Source organism: Micrasema longulum, unplaced genomic scaffold, assembly GCF_059751315.1.
Source record: "Micrasema longulum isolate JH-2025_06_02 unplaced genomic scaffold, ASM5975131v1 h1tg001581l, whole genome shotgun sequence".
Lineage (NCBI taxonomy): Eukaryota > Metazoa > Arthropoda > Insecta > Trichoptera > Brachycentridae > Micrasema > Micrasema longulum.
The window spans coordinates 156,478-180,718 of NW_028278764.1; the positions used below are offsets into that span (position 1 = coordinate 156,478).

At 33.5% G+C, this 24,241-nt stretch overlaps 1 protein-coding gene across 1 annotated transcript; it reads left to right on the top strand.

Annotated features, from left to right (window-relative positions):
* The first annotated feature begins 1,814 nt into the window (after positions 1-1,814).
* On the top strand, positions 1,815-24,132 carry Mccc1 (Methylcrotonoyl-CoA carboxylase 1). The gene is made up of 11 exons (XM_088236598.1): positions 1,815-1,960; positions 2,210-2,269; positions 5,787-6,012; positions 6,612-6,829; positions 8,566-8,713; positions 10,513-10,650; positions 12,547-12,642; positions 13,186-13,369; positions 14,995-15,212; positions 20,737-20,838; positions 23,612-24,132. Exons 2-11 carry the CDS (start codon positions 2,232-2,234, stop codon positions 23,834-23,836), a joined length of 1,593 nt encoding a protein of 530 aa, XP_088092724.1. The 5' UTR covers positions 1,815-1,960; positions 2,210-2,231; the 3' UTR covers positions 23,837-24,132.
* Positions 24,133-24,241: the final 109 nt, after the last annotated feature.

Genomic DNA, 24,241 nt, shown 5'->3' on the forward strand with positions numbered 1-24,241 from the left:
TTACGTTTTTTTTATTTAATTTTATATGTAGTTGCATTATTCTTTTACCTTGCTTGTAATGTACAAGGTTAATATATACTTCAAAGCGATAGTTATTTATTTGTTTACTTAAAAATATTTACTTTAATGAAAAACTTTATTTCGTTATTTTAAGGATCTTGTAAGGATATTGTAAGGATCGGTAAGATGTTTCGGCTGTGACCTGTTTCAAGAGGAAAGCACAGAAAACTCGTCAGAAGAAGGCGGACCGTTGTTATTCGTCAACAGATCTTCCGATCCACCCGAACAGTGTTCGGCATTTGGTGTCCTGCTATCATTGATACCTTTTATTGCCTTCACTATATCTGTCATGTATAATGATACCTCTCTTGACAAGTCCCTATGACTAATCACTACATGCACATTGTGTGAATCCTCATTTAGATTTCTGCATCGCGCCTCCAGTTGCATTCTCTGCAGACTAAAAAAGGGGCAATGCATCAATAGGTGGGAGATATCTTGGAGAGTAACATCATCGCATGGGCAAGTGTTGATCTCAAATATTTTGAATCTGTGTAAATAACTCATAAATCCGCCATGTCCTGTCAGGATTTGTGTGAGTTCGTATCCTGCACGCTGCAGTTTCCTGAATTCAAAAGCATAGTAAATAGATGGAAAAAACATTTTTGTTACCTTTCCTGTGGGATCTGCTAAATAGCGATCATTCCAGAGCTGTAAAGTTCTGCTTCTTATTTTTCTCTTAGCAAAACTTATTGGGAAGTCAGCAAAATCAGGAATTGTTTTTTTTAATGTTGCTTCCCGAGTCTTTTCGTCAGTCTTGCGTTTCAGGCACCCGTCCAGGTACTATAAAATATCCTAGTGTGAAAACACCCATTTAAATAAATATTTCATATCAACCATGCCGGGAAACGAAACCGAGACCTCTTGCACGGTAGGCAAATGCGCTGACCATTACACCACGAGGCTGACAAAGCCTCAACATGTGTACATGTTTTCAAAGCTATTTTGTTTGCATGCACCTTCTTCTTAGTTGCTTGCTCTTGACAGAGCAGTCGAGGGAAGCGCATCGTCAAGATCCGATAAAAAATATATGAAATGGATTTAAAATAATTAATGGTATTTTAGAAATCAATATGGATATTGTGGAGAAATGTTTTCACACATAAATTTAAGAAATAATTATTTTTAAAAATAATCACTAGCTAAACATGTTTGGCCTTCGTAGTTGTGACGTCAAGATTCGTGACAATGTTCTAAACAAATTTGAATGGTCGGGAACAAATAAACGTGAATCGTGACGTATTTTTTTTTTACATTTTTTTTTTGCACCACAACAGGCCAGGGGGCCTAATTACAGTGGTGAATTACATCACAGAGCATCCAGGCTTGAGAAAAATCACATTTTTAATTTTAGTGTTCTCACCGGGAATCGAACCCGGAACCTTCCGTGCGTGAGTCAAGCGTCTTGACCACTACACCACGGAGGCCGCGGGTTAGGGGCGTGGCCAATGGAATGGCCGTTTTTGCGGGAATTCTAAATTAAAAATTTGAAAATATTTTTTATGCTACTAACAAGTAACAAAAAAATATTTTTTACTGGACAATATTTCATAAATAAAAAAACGTGGTATTTCCTTATTCTACGGGCTGGTCTTTTAGTTTCCTTTCCTAGATTCGCTAGTATCGCGGTACATAAATGGTGTTGCTTGAGCACAGTATTTTTAAATGAACGGGCAGATAGAAATGTGTCAATAATACGGCCCTGTTTATGTTGTGACGTTTCCATGTAGGTAGGTATGTCACGATAACGCACTAGTTTGTTCCTTATCAACTGATGATAAGTCGCATGCGGCAAACATATCGCGGCAGTACTTACTTAATTTTAGTCAAACTAATCGCAAATTTCACCAAAATCATGTGTGCTTAGTTAAAAGTTCATTCTCAACTAAAAACCATACAAGTAAGACTAATTTACTCCAAAAATATCACGAAAATACAGTGCAATGCTTGTTCAGTTGTTAAATTCCGAAAAACCAATCTAAAAGTTAAAAAAATAACAAGTCAACTCGCACAAATAGACATTAGTTAATTTTATACTTTTATCTCGTGCGTATCTTCCTAATATTTTTTTATCAATATCGTGATACACCAAAAAAACACATCATCTGTATATTTTCAACTAATAATAATAAAAATAATTCGTTTTCAGATTTCAATAAAAACAGTTCGAAATGACATATGTGTGGATCTTAAACAGGCTTAGAAAGGGGTAAGCTATTATTTTTTAAGGAGTTTTCTAATTTGCATTAATGTTTAATTTCCCTATTAATAATGGTACAGTTTCTAATTTATACTTATGATTCATGTTTTATTATTACCTGTAAGTTTTCTAATTTATGTCTGTTTTGAATTTTTTGAGATTATTATTATTATTTATTTTTTTTTAAGCATCATTTAATGAAATGAAAAAAATACATGTAAAAAGAAGGTCCTTCCTAAACACAGGAATTTCCTAGCTAGTCGGGACCGGAAACAAAGAACCTCGGTACTTTTAAAACTGAAATTAGTAAGTCAATTAATTCAATTTTCAAAAGGCGTCAATATTAATTATGAAAATAATAAAAATATATATTTCGTTCTTCATATCTGTCGATGTTCACAATTATTTCATTTTTTCTTTAGATTCAACATCACAAAAATACATTTAAACAAATAATATTTTTTTTTACAAAAATAATTGGGTTCATATCATTCACTCAAATATTTAGATTTAAGGTCATTTGTCAATTTAAAAAAAATAGTTCGTTAGAGAAAATTGTTGGTCGAAGTTCGCTGTAATTTACTATGGATTAAAATACAAGTGGTATTTAAATTTTTCCACAAGTTTAACAATCAGTCATAAAGATGTCGCGTAAGTGATGAAACTGGCCAATGGCTATTTCAAACTTGTGTATTTTTTTAATAGTCATAAAAAACGAACCAATTGGAAATATATTATGGTAGAGATTGATAAGGAGACTCATTTGTAGTGCATTTTTTTAATTAGGTTTCCATTAATATCTTACATTAAATCAATTGAAAAATTATGAACACAAATAAGTTTCAATTTATCTACCAGTGCCCGTATTACAATGTGAATTCAAAAGAGTAATCATCAATGAAAAAGTTCAGTCAGTGTTTTTATTTTTAATTTTTTTAATCTGTTAATAGATTATAAAACAAACCAAAAAAAAATTTTTTTTTGTATCATATTATTTTATTTTTTATTTTCTTTTATTCAGGAAACATACAGTACGGTTACATAGTTTTATATTTTACACAGTCAGACTTAACTATAATCGACCAGTGAAGTTTCTATATTATATAATAATTATATGTAAGGTCATCAATGAAGTACAAAAAAGAGAAGGAAATAAAACATAACTGGAAGTTGTTTAAAAATTAAAATTAAAGTAAAAAAAGTTATTTAAAAGTTTTTAGTTAGTATTTACAAATGGAAATAATATTAAAAATGAAGAAAAAAATTTATACAAGTAATTCAAAGGTAAGAATTAAAATAAAGAATGAAAAACATACTCAGATGTAAAAAAAAAACATTTTCAAAAAGGAACATTTTCGAAAAGGAAAAACATAAATAAACACATACATATTTTATGGGATTAAAAAAAACGTTGAGAAGAATCTTTGAATGAAATATAAGGCAATAAATTTAAATCAATTTAAAAAACATCTTCAAAATTAAAGTAAGAGCAGAAATATACATATATAGATTTTATATACATATACAATATAAGTAATTAAAAGTAGTTTAAAAGTATAAAAACATGTCAATGCAGCAGAGAAAAAAAAAGAATAACAGGTATAGCAAGTAATCTTTAAGATTTGAAAAAGCAATATTGTATTATCAGCGCTCTGAATTTTTAAACTTTTGTATTTCTGAAATTACTCCGCGTTTGCCGGCTTCGTGGTGTAGTGGTCAGCGCATTTGCCTACCATGCAAGAGGTCTCTGGTTCGATTCCCGACATAGTTGACATGAAATATTTATTTAAAAAGACGTTTTTACACTAGAATATTTCATAGTCTCTGTTTACACTAGAATATTTCATAGTCTCTGGACTGACACCTGAAGCGCAAGACTGATCATCTTACCTTCACGTAACAAAAAATATCAAGATACGCTGCGATTGGTTTACCAATGCAGTGCCCTATGCACCATAAGGTGCGGAAAGGAAATTATGATGAAATTACTCCGCGTGTCACGTCTCAAGTTCTTTCCCGCTTCTTCTCGGTCAGTTCTGCCGATTGGTTGACGTTTTTATTAAAATATTATTTTGGTACATTTTCAAGAAACTTTGTTATATAATTTAATGCTCTAATTTTTACTTTGATTTCCCGTAGGGCTGAAGTTCCTCAATGTCTTTAAACTCATTGACTTTCTCTATGAAAAATATATTATTTTTTGAGATGTTTCGGACAATCATAATTCAAATAAAAAAAATATACAAGTATACACTTTCATACAGCAAATTCGAATTTACTTATAAATCTGTTAACGTAGTAGGGGCCCAGGCTTTTGAGTTAGTAAAATATTCATTTGATTAAAATGAATGTAAAAATAACTACGGATAATATTTTTTTTTTGCACCACAACAGGCTAGGAGGCCTAATTACAGTGGTGAATTACATCACAGAGCACCCAGGCTTGAGAAAAATCATATTTTTAATTTTTGTGTTCTCACCGGGAATCGAACCCGGAACCTTCCGTGCGTGAGTCAAGCGTCCTGACCACTACACCACGGAGGCCGCCAGATAACTAAGTACATCGCACATCTGATTAAATCCATGTATTTTTCTTAGAGTTAATTTGTTTTATGTTTCACATTTTAAATCAAAGCTGATGTGTCATGTATGTTTAGAATAACGTCATTTTTTTGCATGTATTAACTTTTAAATAATTTATTCTGTACTAGCGGACCTGACAGAAGTTGTCGGCTTGCCTGCTGGTTTACCAAACATATTTTTGATATTCGAATTATCTATATATATATATATATATTATATATATATATATATATATATATATATATATTTAACATTGAGTTCGACATTTCAATCTTTTCGTTTCGTCATTGGGTGATTTGCTGTTGCCCAAAGCAAAAAAAAAAGTGCAGTATCACCAGCCGTATACATAATTCTGTACGTGCAATGAATGGTTAATATTCAAATATTAAATTTAAGTGGGTACCCTAGGTACTTGTTTATGGTTAAATTCTAAAACATAAAATAAATATTTTTCAAATATGTAATTCTTTTTGCAAATGTCGAACTCCGCTCTTCTCACCAACAGGGGTGCACTTATGAAGGAATACAAGTTTAAATAATGTTTTGAATGTCAATTAATATTATTTTAGTATTACTAACATCCAGTAAAAAGAAATAAATGGGTAGAAATCATAAGGAATGGAAAGAAAGAATCTGATTGCTGTTTGTAAACATTAAAAAATAAACTTGTTTTTTTATAAACAAAAAACAACTCACTTCCATTTTTTGTATTTATGTTCCTAACTTTTTTTACATATTAAATTGAAGATTTTAATATCTACGAACAGCGTAAAGACTCAAATTTCTCTGAAAACCGTACGTAAATCGGTTAAGCCGTTTAGGAGGAGTCCAGTGACATCACACGTACAGAAGAATTATATATATTAAGAAGATACGCAGATAAAAAAAATGTGCCTGTTTTTTATGTTGTGCGACATGTTTTTTAATTTCCCTCCTTTTTTAGTTCGCTCCCGATCCGCCAGAGCTTGTACAATGGCGTCCGGTGCAAGTGTCAAACGGCAGAAGCGCGGCAGTTTAAAAATGACGTCGTCATTAGGCCGATTGAAAAGGTTGTAATAGCCAATAGGGGAGAGATAGCGTGCAGAGTTATACGGACTGCAAGGAAAATGGGCATACAGACTGTGGCGGTGTATTCCGACGTCGATAAGAATGCAATCCACGTTGAAATGGTATGTACACCGCATTCTTAAATAAATACTGACTTTATAATGTATTCCCCTACATTAAAAAACAATTAGTAGTAAAGAAAATATATTGGGTTAACATAATAAATTTTCATAACTCGTAATCGCTGATTTTTCAAAATAAGCACCAAAAATAAAACAAAATGGCAAAGGTGATTCGTCATTCGAAGGAAAATTTTGTGCTCTACGAGATAATGTATTTTTTTAAATGTTACATTTATTATATTATTTGATTACAAGCCTTCAAAATGGAATATAAAGTTGACAAAAGTGAGCACTATCGACAACTACTTCGGCTCGCGTTAATCGATTTCAATTCAATTCAATTCATTTATTTAAAAATATAAAAATAACATTGCCGCCCTAGTTCTTGTATGTTCAATAGATCATTTTTAGAAAATTGAGTTATGAATGCCAATATGTTCATTTTTTTATTACGCGTCCATATAGCTAAAGAATTATTATCTTTTCCGTTAGTAAATAGTATTTTTAGCATTTTTTGAGTGCCGACCACCGCTTACTGATTTTACTTATTTGATTTTAAAAACAATTAAAATGTCTTAGTAATAATGATTTGTTTTTAGGCTGATGAAGCCTACCGCATCGGGCCAGCACCGTCTCAGCAGAGTTACCTCCGGGGAGACGAGATTCTGGAAGTGTGCCGACGATCTGGCGGTCAGGCAGTCCATCCAGGGTACGGATTCCTTTCCGAGAACCTTGAGTTTGCTGAAGCCTGTAAGCAGAAAGGAATCATCTTTATCGGACCACCTTCTTCCGCCATTAGAGACATGGGAATCAAAAGGTGAAGCTTTCCTTTTTTTAATATTTTTTATATGTAGTTGCATTATTCAATACCTTGCTTGTAATGCACAAGGTTAATATATACTTCAAAGCGATAGTTATTAATTTGTTTACTTAAAAATATTTACTTTAATGAAAAACTTTATTTCGTTATTTTATGTAAGGATCAGTAAGATGTTTCGGCTGAATTCAAAAGCATGGTAAATAGATGGAAAAAACATTTTTGTTACCTTTCCTGTGAGTTCTGCTAAATAGCGATCATTCCAGAGCTGTAAAGTTCTGCTTCTTATTTTTCTCTTAGCAAAACTTATTGGGAAGTCAGCAAAATAAGGAATTGTTTTTTTTAATGTTGCTTCCCGAGCCTTTTCGTCAGTCTTACGTTTCAGGCACCCGTCCAGGTACTATAAAATATCCTAGTGTGAAAACACCCATTTAAATAAATATTTCATAAAATAGAAGCTTTCCTTGCACATAATTAAAAATCAAAACTTGAACATAAACACCCCAGCGTCAAGTTGTTCGAGGAATTCGATATATTAGATATAAGGCAATTATGTATATCTAGAATAATAATGTTTGTGAAAGCAAATTATTCTACAAAATCCCAAAAGGAACACTCCCACACTACCAGAAGTCAAACTAGAGGATGGGTCATGGGGTCTACCACAAACTCTGAATTCGGGCAAAGAAATTTCTGGTTTCTAGGCCCCAAAATATTCAATATGTTACCCGAACATTACAAAACCACTACCCGAATTCAATGAAATAAATTTGTAATAAAATGGTTACTGGATTTAGACAGAGAAATATCGGAAAACTTACTAAAAAACATTCTAAAATAATAAATGGTAGATATATTGTTTAACTTTACAATAAATTAACTAGTAGGTTGTCATGTTATTGTTTATTTTTGCATAAATAATAATATCAAGTTTATTTGTAGCTGCTCGTCAAACTATTATTGACAATTCAATTCCACAAATTAAAAAAAAATACTTACTTGTTTATTTTTATTACCTTATACTTGTTTTTTATTTTTTACTATTATTTCAAATTGCATTGTAGTATTGGCAAATACGCATTTCATAGATACATATTTTTATTTCTTATTTTTTCGTGATAATATATGTTTGCTTGTTTATTAATTTAACTTAAAAATGTCTTTCTTGCTTACCGTAACACTTTATTCATTGTTTGCTTTACAGAATTTATTTCATAAGCTTTTATCTTTGCATTTTTTGTTTATATGCTTACTGTTTTTTCTTTCATACCTTTGTTATTATTGTTTTTTTTTTACTTTGTAAAACTTTTAATCATATCCTTTTTAACTAATTTCACTTTTTTTTTCTGTATATTCTGTGTTTATTATTTAGTATGTTAGCATATATTTCATTTTTATTTTTTGTAAATGCCTTTTGGGCGTTAATGAACAAAATAAATAAATAAATATGTCAGCCTTAAAACAGGTTGTACCTAGTTAGGCAGACTAGACACAATCCAGAGAAATCTATTACCGAAGTATGTATGTAGTAGATAAATAAATTGTAATTTTTGTTAATAAACCATTATTATTATTATTATAAAAAAACATTGAAAGTTTTTTTTATCCGGAGTTGAAAATTAAAATTGGAAATCTTGGCATTATCTGGATCTGAAAATGGATTCGGGTTCCAGGTTCGATTCCCGGTGTTTTTCACACGAATGCAAAGTGTTTTTTCAACAAACGTTTTTTTCTAGCACATCTAAGACCATCATGGCGGCCGCTGGGGTGCCCGTCATACAAGGCTACCACGGCGAGGAACAGTCCCCGGAGCGGCTACAACAGGAGGCGGCCAGAATCGGGTACCCGCTCATGATCAAGGCGGTCAGGGGAGGCGGTGGAAAGGTTATTTAAAAAATACATTTATTTATTAAAACAGAACATGTATGACACAATTTACTAGCGTATCCTTAACTCCATGCGACTAAAAGCCCTGTGTTGAGTTGGAATACCTACATGAAATAATAAAATGTGGAAGCAAACCATATAATAGGCCCCAGGGGTTTTAACATGTTGGACCCTGACACAAAGGCGTCTGTCAGTTACAATGTTTATAAGAAGAAGGTGAACAAGTGGATAAGGGGTAGACCTTTTTACATCTTGTAAATTATTTTAATGACTAAAAATTGTGTTGCTTTTAATTGGCCAAATATCTCCTTATTGTTTTTATTTACATTTTATTTTTACTTTTTATGTTTATTCATTAACATTTGTTTTATTTTTCTTTTTATTACTAGTATTTACACGTAGGTTTATTCTCTAATTTATATTTGTTTTTCAATTTTCAATTATTATCGGTATATTTTCAAATTTATATTTATGCTTCACTTTTATTATTATCGGTATGTTTTCCAATTTATATTTATGTTTAATTTCTTAATGAGGAACTTCAGCCATACGGAAAATTGAATACAAAAAAAGTTTTTTTTTGCGGGGTAAAAATTAGAGCATTAAATTGTACTGCAAAGTTTCTTGAAAATGTACGAAAAAAATAATAAAAAATATTTAGATAAAAACGCACTACTTTGCATGACGTCACTGGTTCATGTGAATCAACCTATGATCTGAGAGCTATGGAAGATTTCCGGTCTGCTTGTCGCTTCTGGACCAATGGGAAGAACTGAATGAGAATACGCGGAAATGAACCTCTGACGTTACACGCGGAGTTATTTCAGAAATACAAAACTTGAAAAAATCGTAGCGCTGATAATACGATAGATAAAAACTAAAAAAAAATATTGTTGACTTAGTTTAATAGTCTATTAACAAATAAAAATAAAAAAACCACTGAACTTCCTCATTACTAATGCTATATTTTATCATTTGTATTTATGCTTTAATTTTTATTATTATTGGTATGTTTTCTAATTTATAATAATTATGTCTCATTTCTTAAATATTAATGGTATATTTTCTAATTTAGCTAATTTATATTTATATTGATTTTTCAAAAACGTTATTATTATTCTTTGAAGTTATTAAGCACGATTGAATGAAATTAAATGTAAACACATGTAAAACAGTGGGTCCTTCCTAAACACAGGAATTTCCTAGCTAGCCGGGAATTGATACAATGAAACTCTGTTTAAGTAAAAATGATCCAGCTCCATAAATAGGCATATAACTCATAAATGAAATGTTAATTTTGAACAAATGAAACACCGTTGGCAAGAAAAATACTATTGCCATCATTAGCAATAAGTTTTTAAACCAAGTAGTTATCTGTAATTTTATATTGGGGTGATCCTTATATTTCCTCAAATATCTCAAAACTGTAATTTGACAGTTGGATCTTTCCTGCATATATACGTTCAAATGTGAAGCCTTCAATTTTTGTAGCATATGCATAATCGTTGAATGCAGTGCCCTGGTATAAATAAACATACTTAGTTACTGTGGATACTCTTTTAAAAATATTTTAATCTAAAGGTCGCGTCTGTGTTTTGATATGTCAATGTTAAAATCGAATAATAGTAATAAAATAAAATAAATACTTTTCTGCATGGCAGTTAGTATGTTTGGTTTATTATTATATTTTCCAGACAATGCAATGCAATATAGACAGGCTGTCACCTGTCACTATGCAAATGTATTAGAGTTGAATAATAGCTTTTGATTAAATTTTGGAATAATTTGGTTCTCAGGGGATGAGGATAGCCGATACCGAAGCGGACTTCCTTTCGGCTTTGGAGTCTGCTAAACTGGAGTCAATGAAGTCCTTTGGGGACGACAATGTTCTACTGGAGCAATACGTCATCGATCCACGTCATGTGGAAGTGCAGGTAAGCTGATTCTCTAAGGGTATTTTAGAATCTGTTCAAAAAAGTTCTTAAAGTACCTTTTGTATAAGTTCCAAATTTCTAACCCACGTTCAAATTGAAATAACGAACAACTTCTAACTCTTTTTCATTTTAATTCTCTGATAAAACCCCGCGTTGTTTTATATATACAATATTTCTATAAAATATTAATCTATAAAGTAAACACAAACCTCATAAATAAAATACAAATAAATGCGGAATTGAGAAAACTCAGACATCGAGAAATATTTGAACTGCCTTTGTTTTAAAAGAATGCTACATATCACACACCTATGGCCCGCACGTGTCGGGAATATAATATATACTGCCGAAACAAAAAATTGTCATTTTCATGATACTTTCTTAGCTTTTGCGAATAATCTCCACGGAATAAATCTTATTTAATAAGTACACACGTACAACTTTTTTTTATTGCATTGTATCCCGTATTAAAAAAATATGTATTACATCTTAATATATATATGTAAAATTGTATCGACGAATGCTTTCAAATGGTATGTTTTCTAGTATGTATGTTTGTTGAATTACCTAATAAAATAAATGAAATAACGCAAAAACTACCGTTACGTTGGTCACGTCCCTAATTTTGTTAATTTTGAACTTTGTTCCTAACCTTTCAAATTTTTATAGAAAATTGTCACGAATCTTGATGCCAATAAACCTATAGCGTTTTTTAAGTGATATTTTTTAAAATAATTTATTTTTTAAAGTTATGTATGAAAACATTTCTCGACAATATCCATTTTGATTTTGAGAATACAATTAATTGTTATAAATCCATGTCAAATATATTTATCGGTATTCGTAGTATGTGATATTTCCCTATTGTGCTATAATAAAGTTATGTATTGCGTGTTTTAAATAAATAAATGCCACTTCCAATTTTTTACCGTTTTTTTCTATAAAATACTTTTTCCATTCTTTGCAGAAAGCTTTCAAAATATGTGGTATTTTTTTTTACAAAGATGAATAATGACTATTTAATACATTTATGGCATATTATAAAATTATGATCAACTTAGAACCTGGGCCCCAATTACAGTGGGAAGTTAACAGAATTATATTCAATTGTCTAAAAAGTAAAATGGAATTTACTTTACGAAAATGTGAACATTATAATGTTTTTTTATTTAAAACATATTCAATAAAGATACATCCGTTTTTTACATAAATACACATCGTCGTTAAAAAAATCTGATTTACTTTATAGATAATTGAAGATAACTCTATTAATTTTCCATTAAAATTGGGGCCCAGGGGTGGTATTCCAAATGCTCTCGCTGCCGTATTATCTCGTGTATTTACATACAAAATACACGAAAAAATCTGTTTTCTCGTGTCGCGAGAGCGGTTCAGAATAGCACCCCGGGGGTGCAATTACGAATCTTCCTAGAGAGTGAGTAATTTAGGGATATTTATTTTTTCAATGCGACTAATTTTTCTTCAAATATGGGCACACTGATTAGTAAACGTAAAAAAATATGAACACGTGAAATCAAACATGATGAATTTCATTTAGAACATTATTGCGCATTACCCAAAACATTTATTATGTAGGTTAGGCCAAACTAATCTAATTCTTCAAATTAATCACCCATACAAAAATAAATTTATAAAAAATTATATATGGTTACGTGTCCTCGGCTCGTTAATACACAAAATCAAATAAATCTTTAAAATTATCAAAAAAATTACTTGCATGTAAAATGGACAAAGCACGATAGGTATTTTCTTTTGGTATTTTAAATACGTTTCGTATTGGTAACTGCTCCCTGCGAAAACTTCTTCTGTGGGTGTTCTGATGGGCTTTTGTTATAGCCATGTTTGTACTTTTTACTAAGTATTATTTTCGTGTAGGTGTTTGCTGATATGCACGGTAATGCTGTCCACTTGTTTGAGAGAGATTGTTCTGTTCAGAGGCGGCATCAGAAAATCATCGAGGAAGCTCCCGCAGTAAGTAAAAAAAAAATGTTGTTGAAAACATTCAGATTTCAGATTGCCGAAAAGAAGACTTGAAGGTACTTAAAATAATATATTATTCTACAACAAATACAGACAGCTTACTCCTTATTCCTTCTTCAAGTCTGGACTCTTCAGCGAGATCTACCAGCTACTGGGAAACTCAAATGTTCTGGGAATTTGCTCCAATGTCGGAATAACATTGTACATCTAATCTTCCATTCTTTTCTCTAGCTGGGTTCCTCTTGCAAGACTTACCAGTTGCTGGGCAAGCCGAGCATTCTAGAAGTATCCTCCAATGTCGAAATCACATCGCAATATTTATTTTACGTAGGCTGAAAAAAAAAGTATTCTTTGTTGCCAACTGACAAGTCACAACCTGTTCAAACTTGACACTGGCTAACTCAACGAGTTGGGCTATCGGGCTTATTACTTCAAATGGATGTAGCGTCATCAGTTGCTGCTATAAAAAATCATTCACCCTAATTTTTGATCAGCCCTGGTGTAACTCATTTAATCTTCCATTCTTCCCTCCAGCCTGGTCTCTCTGGCGAGACCCGCCAGGCGTTGGGTCAGGCCGCAGTGCGGGCCGCACTGGCCGTGGGCTACGTAGGTGCGGGCACCGTGGAGTTCATCCTGGACCGGCACACGCACGCCTTTCACTTCATGGAGATGAACACGCGTCTGCAGGTGGAGCACCCCATTACGGAGATGATCACAGGTAACGCCCTAGAGATATCGACTTTAATATGTCGCGTCTAGTCAGGTGAGACGCTGCAATGTTGTACAAACCTTTGGTAAGAGGTAACACAGAAGACTTTTAATGTAAAACTGCCAGTGTCCATAATCATTGTTTTTGGAAAGACCAATTAATCCCGCAGCAAAAATACTATTTATTTTAATTTCAATGCGCAATTTGTGCGTGGTATAACAGGTAGCGAAAAAACTATTTATTTTAAGTTGAATGTGCACATTGAACATAAAACGAATAGTCATTTGGCTACTGGTTTTGTTGATCTTCTCATAAATAATGCACAATGGCGGTTTTGCATTTAATTCCCACATATGTGGTTTGGCTGATAGTGATCGTATTGTAGTGGACTGTTTTCGTGTAAAGGTTTATTACATTTTAAAATTATTTATTATTATTATTATTAAAATTGGACTTATCGGGAGTTTTATTGTACAGGTTGCGTGTTTAATGTTTTATAACTTAATTAGCTAATACAGATGTTCGAATGAAATAATGAGAAATGTAGACAATACTGATTAAATTTAGTCATAAAAAAATATATTTGAATTTACGTTTTGTGAGTGCCGATAATTTCGTTTCGTTACACGTCTAGTACCAGCACTGATCGGAGAAGGCTTGATTTCGATTTCCATTTCGTAGCGGTTGATGACGTGTTATTTGTGTTGGAGAGCCTGGCACTTGGTGTTGCCAGTGTCCATAGTATGTAAGAAGAATAAAGCGAGAACTTTTTTTATGGTACACAGTAATTCCCTGACTGTAAAATTCATAAAAATTTTTACTCTGCACAATAAATCTCAAACCATAACTGTTTCGGATTCATTTTCTTTTATTCAAGTGTCAAGCCATTCCTTCCTTTGATTCCGGTGGTCCTTGTTTTGAATCCCAATATACCTACTTCTCCCTGACGGCGAGTCAAAAAAGCAACGCGTGACAACACAACGAAAAACCGTACCGCGAACAACAACGAAAACCGTACCGCGAGCGTGACAGTGATTTCGAATCACCAACATATAAGAAAACGTGCAAAGTGACCAGTGCAAACGATAACGGTGTCTTTCTGGACCAGTGCCAAAGGGAGGAAACCGTAAGTCCTTACTCCTTTCATCAATTCCAGGATTGACACTGAAAACCATAACGTCAATTAGTTTACCTAAAATCAAACGTTCCCTGTTTTCTTCGAACACGCGTATCGCGAGAGGGCAGGCCTTGTTTACAGTCCCGAGGTCGAAGGTATCAAGCATCCAACAATAACAATTTTTTAACTGTATTCTACCAAATTTTTTACTCTGTAGAATATACACTTTCTTTAATTGTATAATATACGACAATTCTTACACCGTGTCCACACAATTCTTTTTAATATTGACGATGATTTTGAAAACATACAATTTTCACACTACATAATTCCTCCATGTTCTTACACTGTTTAGTCCATATGATTTTATATCTACTGCACAATTTACCATAACTCTTAAATCTATAACAACTCTCCCACTTTTAAATTCACAACAATCCTTGCATTTCATAATTCACAATGATCCTTCCTTTGTTTATTTCGCCACGACCTTGACAATCCTTCTCCTCCCGTTTAGGCACCGACCTGGTGGAGTGGCAGCTGAAGGTCGCCGCTGGGCACCCGCTGCCGCTGCAGCAAGCGGCCATCTCCATGTCGGGGCACGCCTTCGAGTCTCGCATTTACGCGGAGGACCCCCGCGGGGGCTTCCTGCCCGGGGCCGGGCGGGTGGAGCACCTGAGCGCGCCCGCCGGGGACGGCGTGCGGGTCGAGGCCGGCACGAGAATGGGAGACGAGGTATTTTTTATTGGTTTGTTTTTTTAGGGCAATCAATGGCAATACAATATTTCAATTTCGAAACCATTTTCCGCAGGGGTAGGCAGAGAGGATGGAGGTTTTTTAAAGTAAATGAAGTCAGGAGATAATGGTGTATACATTTATTTTAACAAAAATAACCGAAAAACACTTCAAAATAATTTAAAAGTTCATAACAGATAACATAATAGTAAATAAATATTTTTTAGTTATTAAAAAAATGGAATAGTTTACCATCGAAAACAATTGGCTTAGAAAATTTGGATTAACTCCTAACTTGTTATTAAAATATATCAGAAAAGCGTAAAAAAAGCGTGACGGTCTCCGTGGTGTAGTGGTTTAGATGCTTCACTTACGCACGGAAGGTTTCGGGTTCGATTACTGGTGAGAACACAAAAATAAATTTGATTTTTCTCACGAAAATAGACTTTTCTATGTATTTATTATTTTTTTAAATTTTATTAAAAAGTAATGCCTAGTAGGAGAAGACCCGTGCTAAGGCAGAATAACATATTTGTTTATTTATATATCTCCATATACATACACACACAAGTGTGCACCCTCATAAACATACACCCATATATTTACTCACGTACAAATACACACAAACATACCCTTTTACACATATATATACTATATTCAACATGTCTCAAAATTCAACGATAAGCGGGCACTAGCGAGCGGACATGCTCATGACTACTCGAGAAAAAAATAAAGAAAAAAACAAATTTTTTTTTACTTCCTACCACAACCCTTAGAAATCCCCGAGTGCCTGTAGTTTTTACACAAAAAATAATCATAATTATTTTTTTCCCTAAAATTTTTAAATATTTTTACTTTTAGTTCACTTTCACGCATCGTAGTGTAAAAAAAAGTATGGACACTAATATGGCAAGTTTTTTTAAAAACTAGCGCAACTAACCAAGATTCAAAAATGGTATGATACTATACGAAAACTAGCGACTAAAAAAATACGCGTACTATTTCTAAACAAGAAGCAAGTTTCATTAAAAAAACAAACTATCTTACAATCATTTAATTAATTTATTACAATATTAAAATTACAGTAAATGTTCAAATTGTTTGCCACCGGCATTTATACATCTCAGAAATATTTGAAAAATTGTCGTCAGGTAGTTCAAAATTTAGAGGGTGTTATTTTCGACGGATTTCATAAATTTTTTGTAAGTATATTTATTTATTTATTTTTTTATTTTTTTTCTCGAGTAGTCATGAGCAGATCCACTCGCTGGTGCCCGCTTATTGTTGAATTTTGGGACAGGTTGCATATATATAAGCAAGTACACATTAATAAATGTACCATAATTTAATATATATGAGGTTGGGCTTATCCAGAGACCTATATACGTATGAGTTAAAAACAACCTTGAATATATTTTCTCTTCAAGACCGTCGAAAAAAATCCGACCTTATAGTCCTATTTAAAATTCTCAACTCACTATTTGATGCGCCTGAACTACTGAGCTCAATAAAATTAAATATCCCAACTAGAAACCTCAGACAAAACTTACTCTTTCATACCGATAACCATAGAACTAATTATGGTTTTCATTCCCCTATGCCCAGAATTCTCAGGTCTGCCAACAAACATACCAGTCTTAATTTCTTTGATAACAAGTTGTCTTCTTTCAAACGATCACTGAAACAAATTCAATTACAAACACCTCTCTTCCGCTACCACTCCCACAAAGTCTACTATAAACCATTGAGTCTTTCTATTTTTTTAATAATAATTTTCTATGTATACATGTGTCTATAAAAATGCCTACTGGGCGTATATATATATATATAAACAAATAAATATATTTGTTTTATTTAGAAACTTCGTTAGTCTGTTTTGAAAGCTTTTCTTTATTGTGTAATTTAATCGTTGTTGACGGTATGCTTCTGTAAAATAAATAAATACTTCCTTAAACTTCACTTCTCAAATTATTTTCTTCGTATTCAAGGCTAAATCAAGGTCTACAGTTATTTGGACACATTCGGTGAGTATAGTAGTTTGAAACTCAATTTGTTGAATAAAAATAACCAAAAAGTTATTTTTACGTAATTTCCGGTTGATACGTTCCTTGCAGAATTTTATTTTATTTTTGAACTTCCGTTTTCACTTCCTGTCGCAAAAGTTCATGGCGTTGGCGTCGCGGTGACACATCAGAGCGTCATAATCATGACGTCACCACAGCAGTGGCGAGCGGTGATTTTTTTGAGGTAATCTACAAAAAATGTTCATTAATTTTTACCTGCGCATAAGTACATAATATAAGTTATATTATTTTTTCGGTGGTTCTGCGAAAATCAATTCAAACAACAATTATTATGAACTTCGCGATGTACGTAGGCTTTATAATACATAATTTTAATACAACACTCAAACAAAAGTTTATTAAAAAATACAGCAATGACATTCAGCAGATATGATTGAAATGTCAACATTGATCAATGGCCGATTTCTTATAAAATAAACAATGCCAAAAACGGCTACTTCGAACGCCACATGTCCTATGTGATACAAACATGTTCGAAATACTGGTTTTCAAATACAGAATCTTCCAATAATATTTGTAATCTGCAAGCTACCTCAGGGTGCTCATTTGGCACCCCTGCTTTTCAATTTGTTTATTAATGATGTTGCTAAATCATTCTCTTACTCTCGTTTTTGGCTCTTCGCGGACGACAACAAAATTCTCAAAATAATTCAAACTTTACAAGACTGTTTTCTTCTTCAATCAGACATTAACTTTTTTAACCAATGGTGTAAAGTCAATAAATTAGAACTAAATATTAAAAAATGCAAAATAATGTCATTTCATAGAATAAAACAACCGATTTCCTTCGAGTACCTATTAGAAAACTCCAAATTGATGTAGTGAAGTCCACCAGAGATTTAGGAGTTGTTTTGGACTAAAAACTGACATACAAAAACACATAATACAGTAAATAAATCAGTCCAGCATCGCTTGCTTCGAAAAATAGCGTCGATGCTTGGACTAGAGAGAGATTATTCTATTGCTGAAATTGAGTCAATGTAAAGTATTTCTAGTCTACAAAAACGTAGAACTAATATTGACTCCATATGTTCGGCAAACTAAATGGTATAATCGACGTTCCATCATTACTGGGTCAAGTGCAATTCAATATTCTGACTCGTAGATTGAGAAACAATGAAGTACTGTTCATCGATCAGTATAGAACAAACTATGGCCAAGATCTGGACTTTTTGGTTTAAATAGGTGCGAAGGTTTTCACGGTCACTGTTATCAATATTATGTATCTTTTTTGGGTGATACCGTGTATGTTGGATTTGATCCAACGATTTAAACGAGCACTAAATAAATAGTTCAGATCTTGTCTTGATGTCCCTTATGTTTGTCAATGCTTCTTTTTCTTAAAAATGTTTTAAACTATTCTTTTATTGTAATAGTTAAACCCTATAAATTGTATACATGGACAATGTCCGTTAATAAATAAATAAATAATCTTGTTTTAGTACGAAAAAAACACAACTGGGTAAAAGATGTAAAATATAGTGTACTTTTTTGCATGGAAAAATAAGCTGAGTTAATCGGCTAGTTTCATCGTTCTCTGAGAAAAGGCTGAGGGCTGGGCGGACATTATAAATATTTTTTTTGTGGGTAGATATAAATAGTGGCGGTGATTTATAAAAAAAATCGATTTATTTATTTATTTTCCCATAAACATAATTCATCATCATTATCATCTTTCATTTTCCACACCTAATGGTGCATAGAGCACTAGATAGGTACACCAATCGTAGCAATTACCTACTATAAAACATTATTATTAAATGTCAAATATAATGGTGAGCTGTGCATAATCGCTTATTTAGACGACTCGCCCCTGCACCACAGTTAGTGCTTACTCCGAATCCAGTCCAGAGCCCGATCACAACAAAGGTAACAGAGTTATCTCCGAGCAAACTATAAAATAAAATAGAATTTTCCGTACGAAAATGGGCTGTTTTCATGTAAAAAAATAATGAAATTTAAAGTACCTTCGATGGTAACCCGTTCTTTAACATGTTTCTTTTTCAGAATACCTAATATTATTTTTTCACAATATAAATTCAACATTATTCCCTCTCTGCTCCTGATGGTGCATAGGGCGCTGCATTGATACACCAATTGCATCTTATCTTGATATTTTTTGTTACATAAAAGTAAAAAAGTCTTACTCATCAAATTATCACAACATCAATTTTATTTTTATTGATTACTCCTTGATTAGCACAGCACAAACTATGGCTTGCATGCTCCACTATCCCGATTGTGTCACATTGTACACTCGAGACAAGATTTAGACTTTTTTGGTGCAAGTCTTTCTAGATTTAAACAATCACAAAGATAGATTAGATCTTGTCTTGAGGTAGTAATTATTATTTAGTTTTTGTCTTAGCTTTAATTTTCTGTAATTGTATTTAATTTCAATTGTATCTGTATATATTTTAGAGAAATATAGTTACCATTGTTAAATGGACTAAATAGGTCGGTAAATAAATAAATATCTCAGGTATGGTAGGCTGAAGCGCTAAACTCGCATCTCTATATATACATTTTTTTTATCCTTTTCAGGATTTTAACCCGAGAGTAGCTATAGTTTCGAAAACACTTACTGAGTTCTCTGCTTCTATGTCGCACAAAAAAACGTATTCTTCGGAATTACTGTTTTATGTATATTTTTTGTTGGATTTGGTCATGCCATGTCTTTCTCGGTCTTCCTCTATTTCTGCATCCATCGACATTCGCATTGTAAATATTCTTAGCCGTTCTTTCGCTGTCCATTCGCCCTACATGTCAAAACCAGCGCAGAGCTCCTTTCTTGATTTTGTCTATAATGCTTATCTCAGCCTTACATAATGTACGGATCTCAACATTTGTGCATCTACCGCACATATTTTGACCACATATTCGCCTGAGAGATCGCATTTCAACACCATTCAGCCTTCTTTCATCCCTGTTTTTCCAAGACCATACTTCGCTCCCATACATCAGGGTCGGAACGAGGACTTCACTGTGAACGGCTAATTTTGCCTCTTGCGACAAACATTTATTTGCCAAGGTTGATTTAAGTGCACCATTCTCCCTGTTCCCGGCACTCACCCTCCTTGCAATATCTTTCACAGTCATTCAATCCCCAGTAAACATCCTTACCAGATACACAAATTCCTCTACTTGTTTTAGTATAACTCCAACCACAGTGATTTTACATTTAGTCATACTTTAATTTCTTTCGAAAACCATCACATTTGATTTATCGCAAATCGCTTCCCTTGCATACATCGTATACCATTGTTACCAAGAATTGCAGTTCGTCTTTGTTGTTAGCAAGAAGTACGGCATTTAAATCCCGTTCTTAAGCCTTTTAGTTCTTTCATGCAGTTATCGATATACACGTTGAACAGCCATGGTGACATCACACATCTCTGCTAGACTCCTTTATAAATCCTATTTTTTTAATTATGTTGCAGGTGTCAGTACATTATGATCCAATGATAGCAAAACTCATAACCTGGGCCCCTAGCAGACAGACAGCCCTCGACAAGATGAAGGACGCCCTAGCTGATTATCAGGTAAAAAAAGTGACACTCCGTATTTTTACTCTGATGAATCATTCCTTGGTATTTTTACTCTGATGAATCATGCCCGGCTGTAGGGTTTTCACCTTATTGAAGAAGTTACCCGCATGTATGGGGTAATGGGAGCGATTGACTATCTTTAATTAAACCTTTATTGTACCTTTGGCTGTAGTTGATTTAAACTGTGATGATTAGATAGTCAAATAAACGAGGTTTAAGTTACTTGTAAAAAGTGATAACAAAGTAAACAAATGTGTTTTTTATCAACATTTTCCCTCAGTAGGCTCCAATTCCCCCGCTCTCTCCTACACCACGAACCGTGCATTTGTTTGAAATGTTAGCGTATTCTAGTGTATGCGGACAAGTGTATCATGGAATGTGCGAATCGCATTTTTATTATTGAAATATCTAGAGTTTCGAAGTAAAAATCCAAGCATCTTACTAGATAATTAAACAATATTTTGAGTTTGTCCAAATTTTTGAAGACAAGGACTGGATTAAACCCATAGGGAGCTGTTAATATTAACGCATTACAACAGACACGGAGAACATTTAAAAAAAAGGAAAATAGAAGTCTAGGCATCCACAGGGCTTACGACCTGTCATTGGCTGGTTTAAGTAGCCACTTTACAAACTAAGTAACATTCACGCCTAGTATGTAGGTGAAATAATTCAATCAAATGAATCTCAGCTGCAACAATAAAGGTTTCAGCTCTTTAACTTTACAAACGTCAACAGATGAAAGAATGAAGGAATAAAGATATTCAAATATAGGCTGAATTGTGAATGTTACACAGTGTGTAAAATGGCCACTTAAACAATATAAAATAGCTATTAAGAAATGGATATTGGAGGTGGGTTGCGCACGGATCGATGAGTGGATCAATCCAAATAGGTAAAAATTTGTGTACTTTTATTTTAGTTTATATTAATTATTATGTTATTGATAATCTGGTTAATTAGATTAATTACGTTTTCATTTTATTTTATGTTAACTTTGTTAAATAATTAATTTAAGGCATGTTTTACTTATTGTAAAATGTTTCCCTCGGCACGGGACGCCCGTGAGGGAACATTATTCTGTATAAAAAAAAGAATACAAACATTGTCAAAGTATAAAAAAATAATAAACCAGCCAATGACAGGTCATAAGCCCTGTGGATGCCTAAACTTATATATTCCCTTCTGTCAAATGTTCTTCATGTCTGTTGTAATATATTCAGATAATTAAACGTCAAAAAAATGCGAACACGTTCAACCAAATACAATGGTTTTCATTTAGAACATTGTTTCGATCTTAAACATTACCCAAAATACTTAAATAGGTTGAATTGACTAAACCGTATTCGTTATTTTCCGTTTTTAAAACAGTTTTACAATTGACATTTCATGACGTGACGTAGCAAAACTGTTTTTCGTGTAAAGAATACTTATAAGGAATTTTGTTACGAGGTTTCGTTGTATCAAATAAACGATTTCACTTACATAAATGTATCAGGAGTTTTATTATTAACTTAATTGATTGTACAAAGGAAAAATGTAATAAAATAAATGCCGAGAATCCTGGCTGAACCTAACCGTAACTTTTAAGTTACTTCGCCTGTGACTGACGTCTCTAAATTCCCTACGGAAAGTTGTCCTGATCGGTGGGTTACCTTTCGGCAACCGGAAATGTATCACAATACTCTGCAATTGGTTGTTTTCGAAGAACTAGTGACATCGTTTAAAGTAGTTTAATGTTATCAATTTTTTCATATGTTTTCGAGGAACTTCGCCGTACAGTTAAATGCTCTAATTTTTTCAAATCACCTTTTTAATCATATTTTTTAAGAACATCGTCACAAATCTCGACGTCACAACTATCAATGTCGCGTTTTTCTAGTGACAATTTTTGTTTTTAAAGTTATATATAAAAATATTTCTCCAAAATATCCATGTTGATTTTGGAAATACAATGCTACTACTACTACTACTACCATCACGCCATTTCCCCGTAGGGGTAGGCAGAGAGAATGGACCGCCACACACGTCTATCCTGGCATACAATCCTAGCTTCTTCCACATTCATACATCTTGTCATACATGCCCTTCGGTTCTGTCTGCTTTTGACATAACCAGACTTAAGATTTTGGTTTATCTGATCATGCCACGTCTTCCTTGGTCGCCTCGTCTCACGTTGCCGTTCATTTTCGCCATATATACTTGTTTTACCATTCTTTCGTCGTCTATTCATTCTACGTGACCAAACCATCTCAGAGACCCTTTCTTAATCTTATCAATTATACTTGACTCAGATTTACACTCTCGCCTGATTTCACCATTCGTAACCCTGTCAACAAACCTTCACGCCGTTTTCCCGTAGGGGTAGGGAGAGAGGAAAGAACGCCATATCACTCTATCTTTGCATACATACTTCGCTTCCTCTTCATTCATACATCTTCTCATGCACGCACGCCGATTATTCCCACTCTTGACATGTCTATCTTCAAATCTTTGATAGACTTGATCGTGCCATGTTTTTCTCGGTCTTCCTCTTTTTCTGCATCCATCAACATTCGCATCGTAGATCCTTTTGGCCGTTCTTTCGCTGTCCATTTGCTCTACATGTCCAAACCAATGCAGCCCCTCTTTGATTCTGTCGATAATGCATGTCTCAGTTTTACACAGTTCACGGATTCTAAATCCATTTCTTATACTTTAATCGGTATTCGTAGTATGTGATTTTTCCCTATTCTCCGTTGCACTAAACTTCCTCATTGACTTCTAGATCACAGGCCTGGAAACAAACGTGAACTTCTTGCTGGAGCTTTGTAGGCACCCGGCGTTCCGCAGCGGAGACGTCCACACGTCCTTCATCAGGGACCATGAGGCCAGCCTGTTCCCGGAGCTAGTCCTGGGTGAGAACTTGCTTATCAGAGCTGCCCTGGCCACGGTAAGGAGAGTTTACTTATTTATTTATATACCTAGTAGTACCAAAAATAAGCCGAACTAATGTGGTGGTGGGCGGAATTATTCTGGTACCAAGTTTTGTCGCCAGAGAAGAAGAAAAAAGCAAGTGTCGCTACGTCATATCACGTTGACTTTGGCAAGCAAAACACGTAGTATTGTAGAAAGCACGGACTGTTTACATCGGTCTATTGTAAGTTATATTCAGTATGTCGCTCCTTTCCCGATACACGTCACCTTTTTTATCGTTTCACTATACGCCCGACTAACTGAGCGGTACAGAGACAAGAGATAACTCACGACTAATAAGGTAGAGTAAAATAAAAACGTTTTCAAAATTAATGGTCCGTCACCTGCGGCCAATTGGCATATGATTAATAAAATATGGGAAGCTATATTCTTTTGCGATCATTCTCCGGCTACTTTTCAACTTTTGTCTCCTCGCATTACT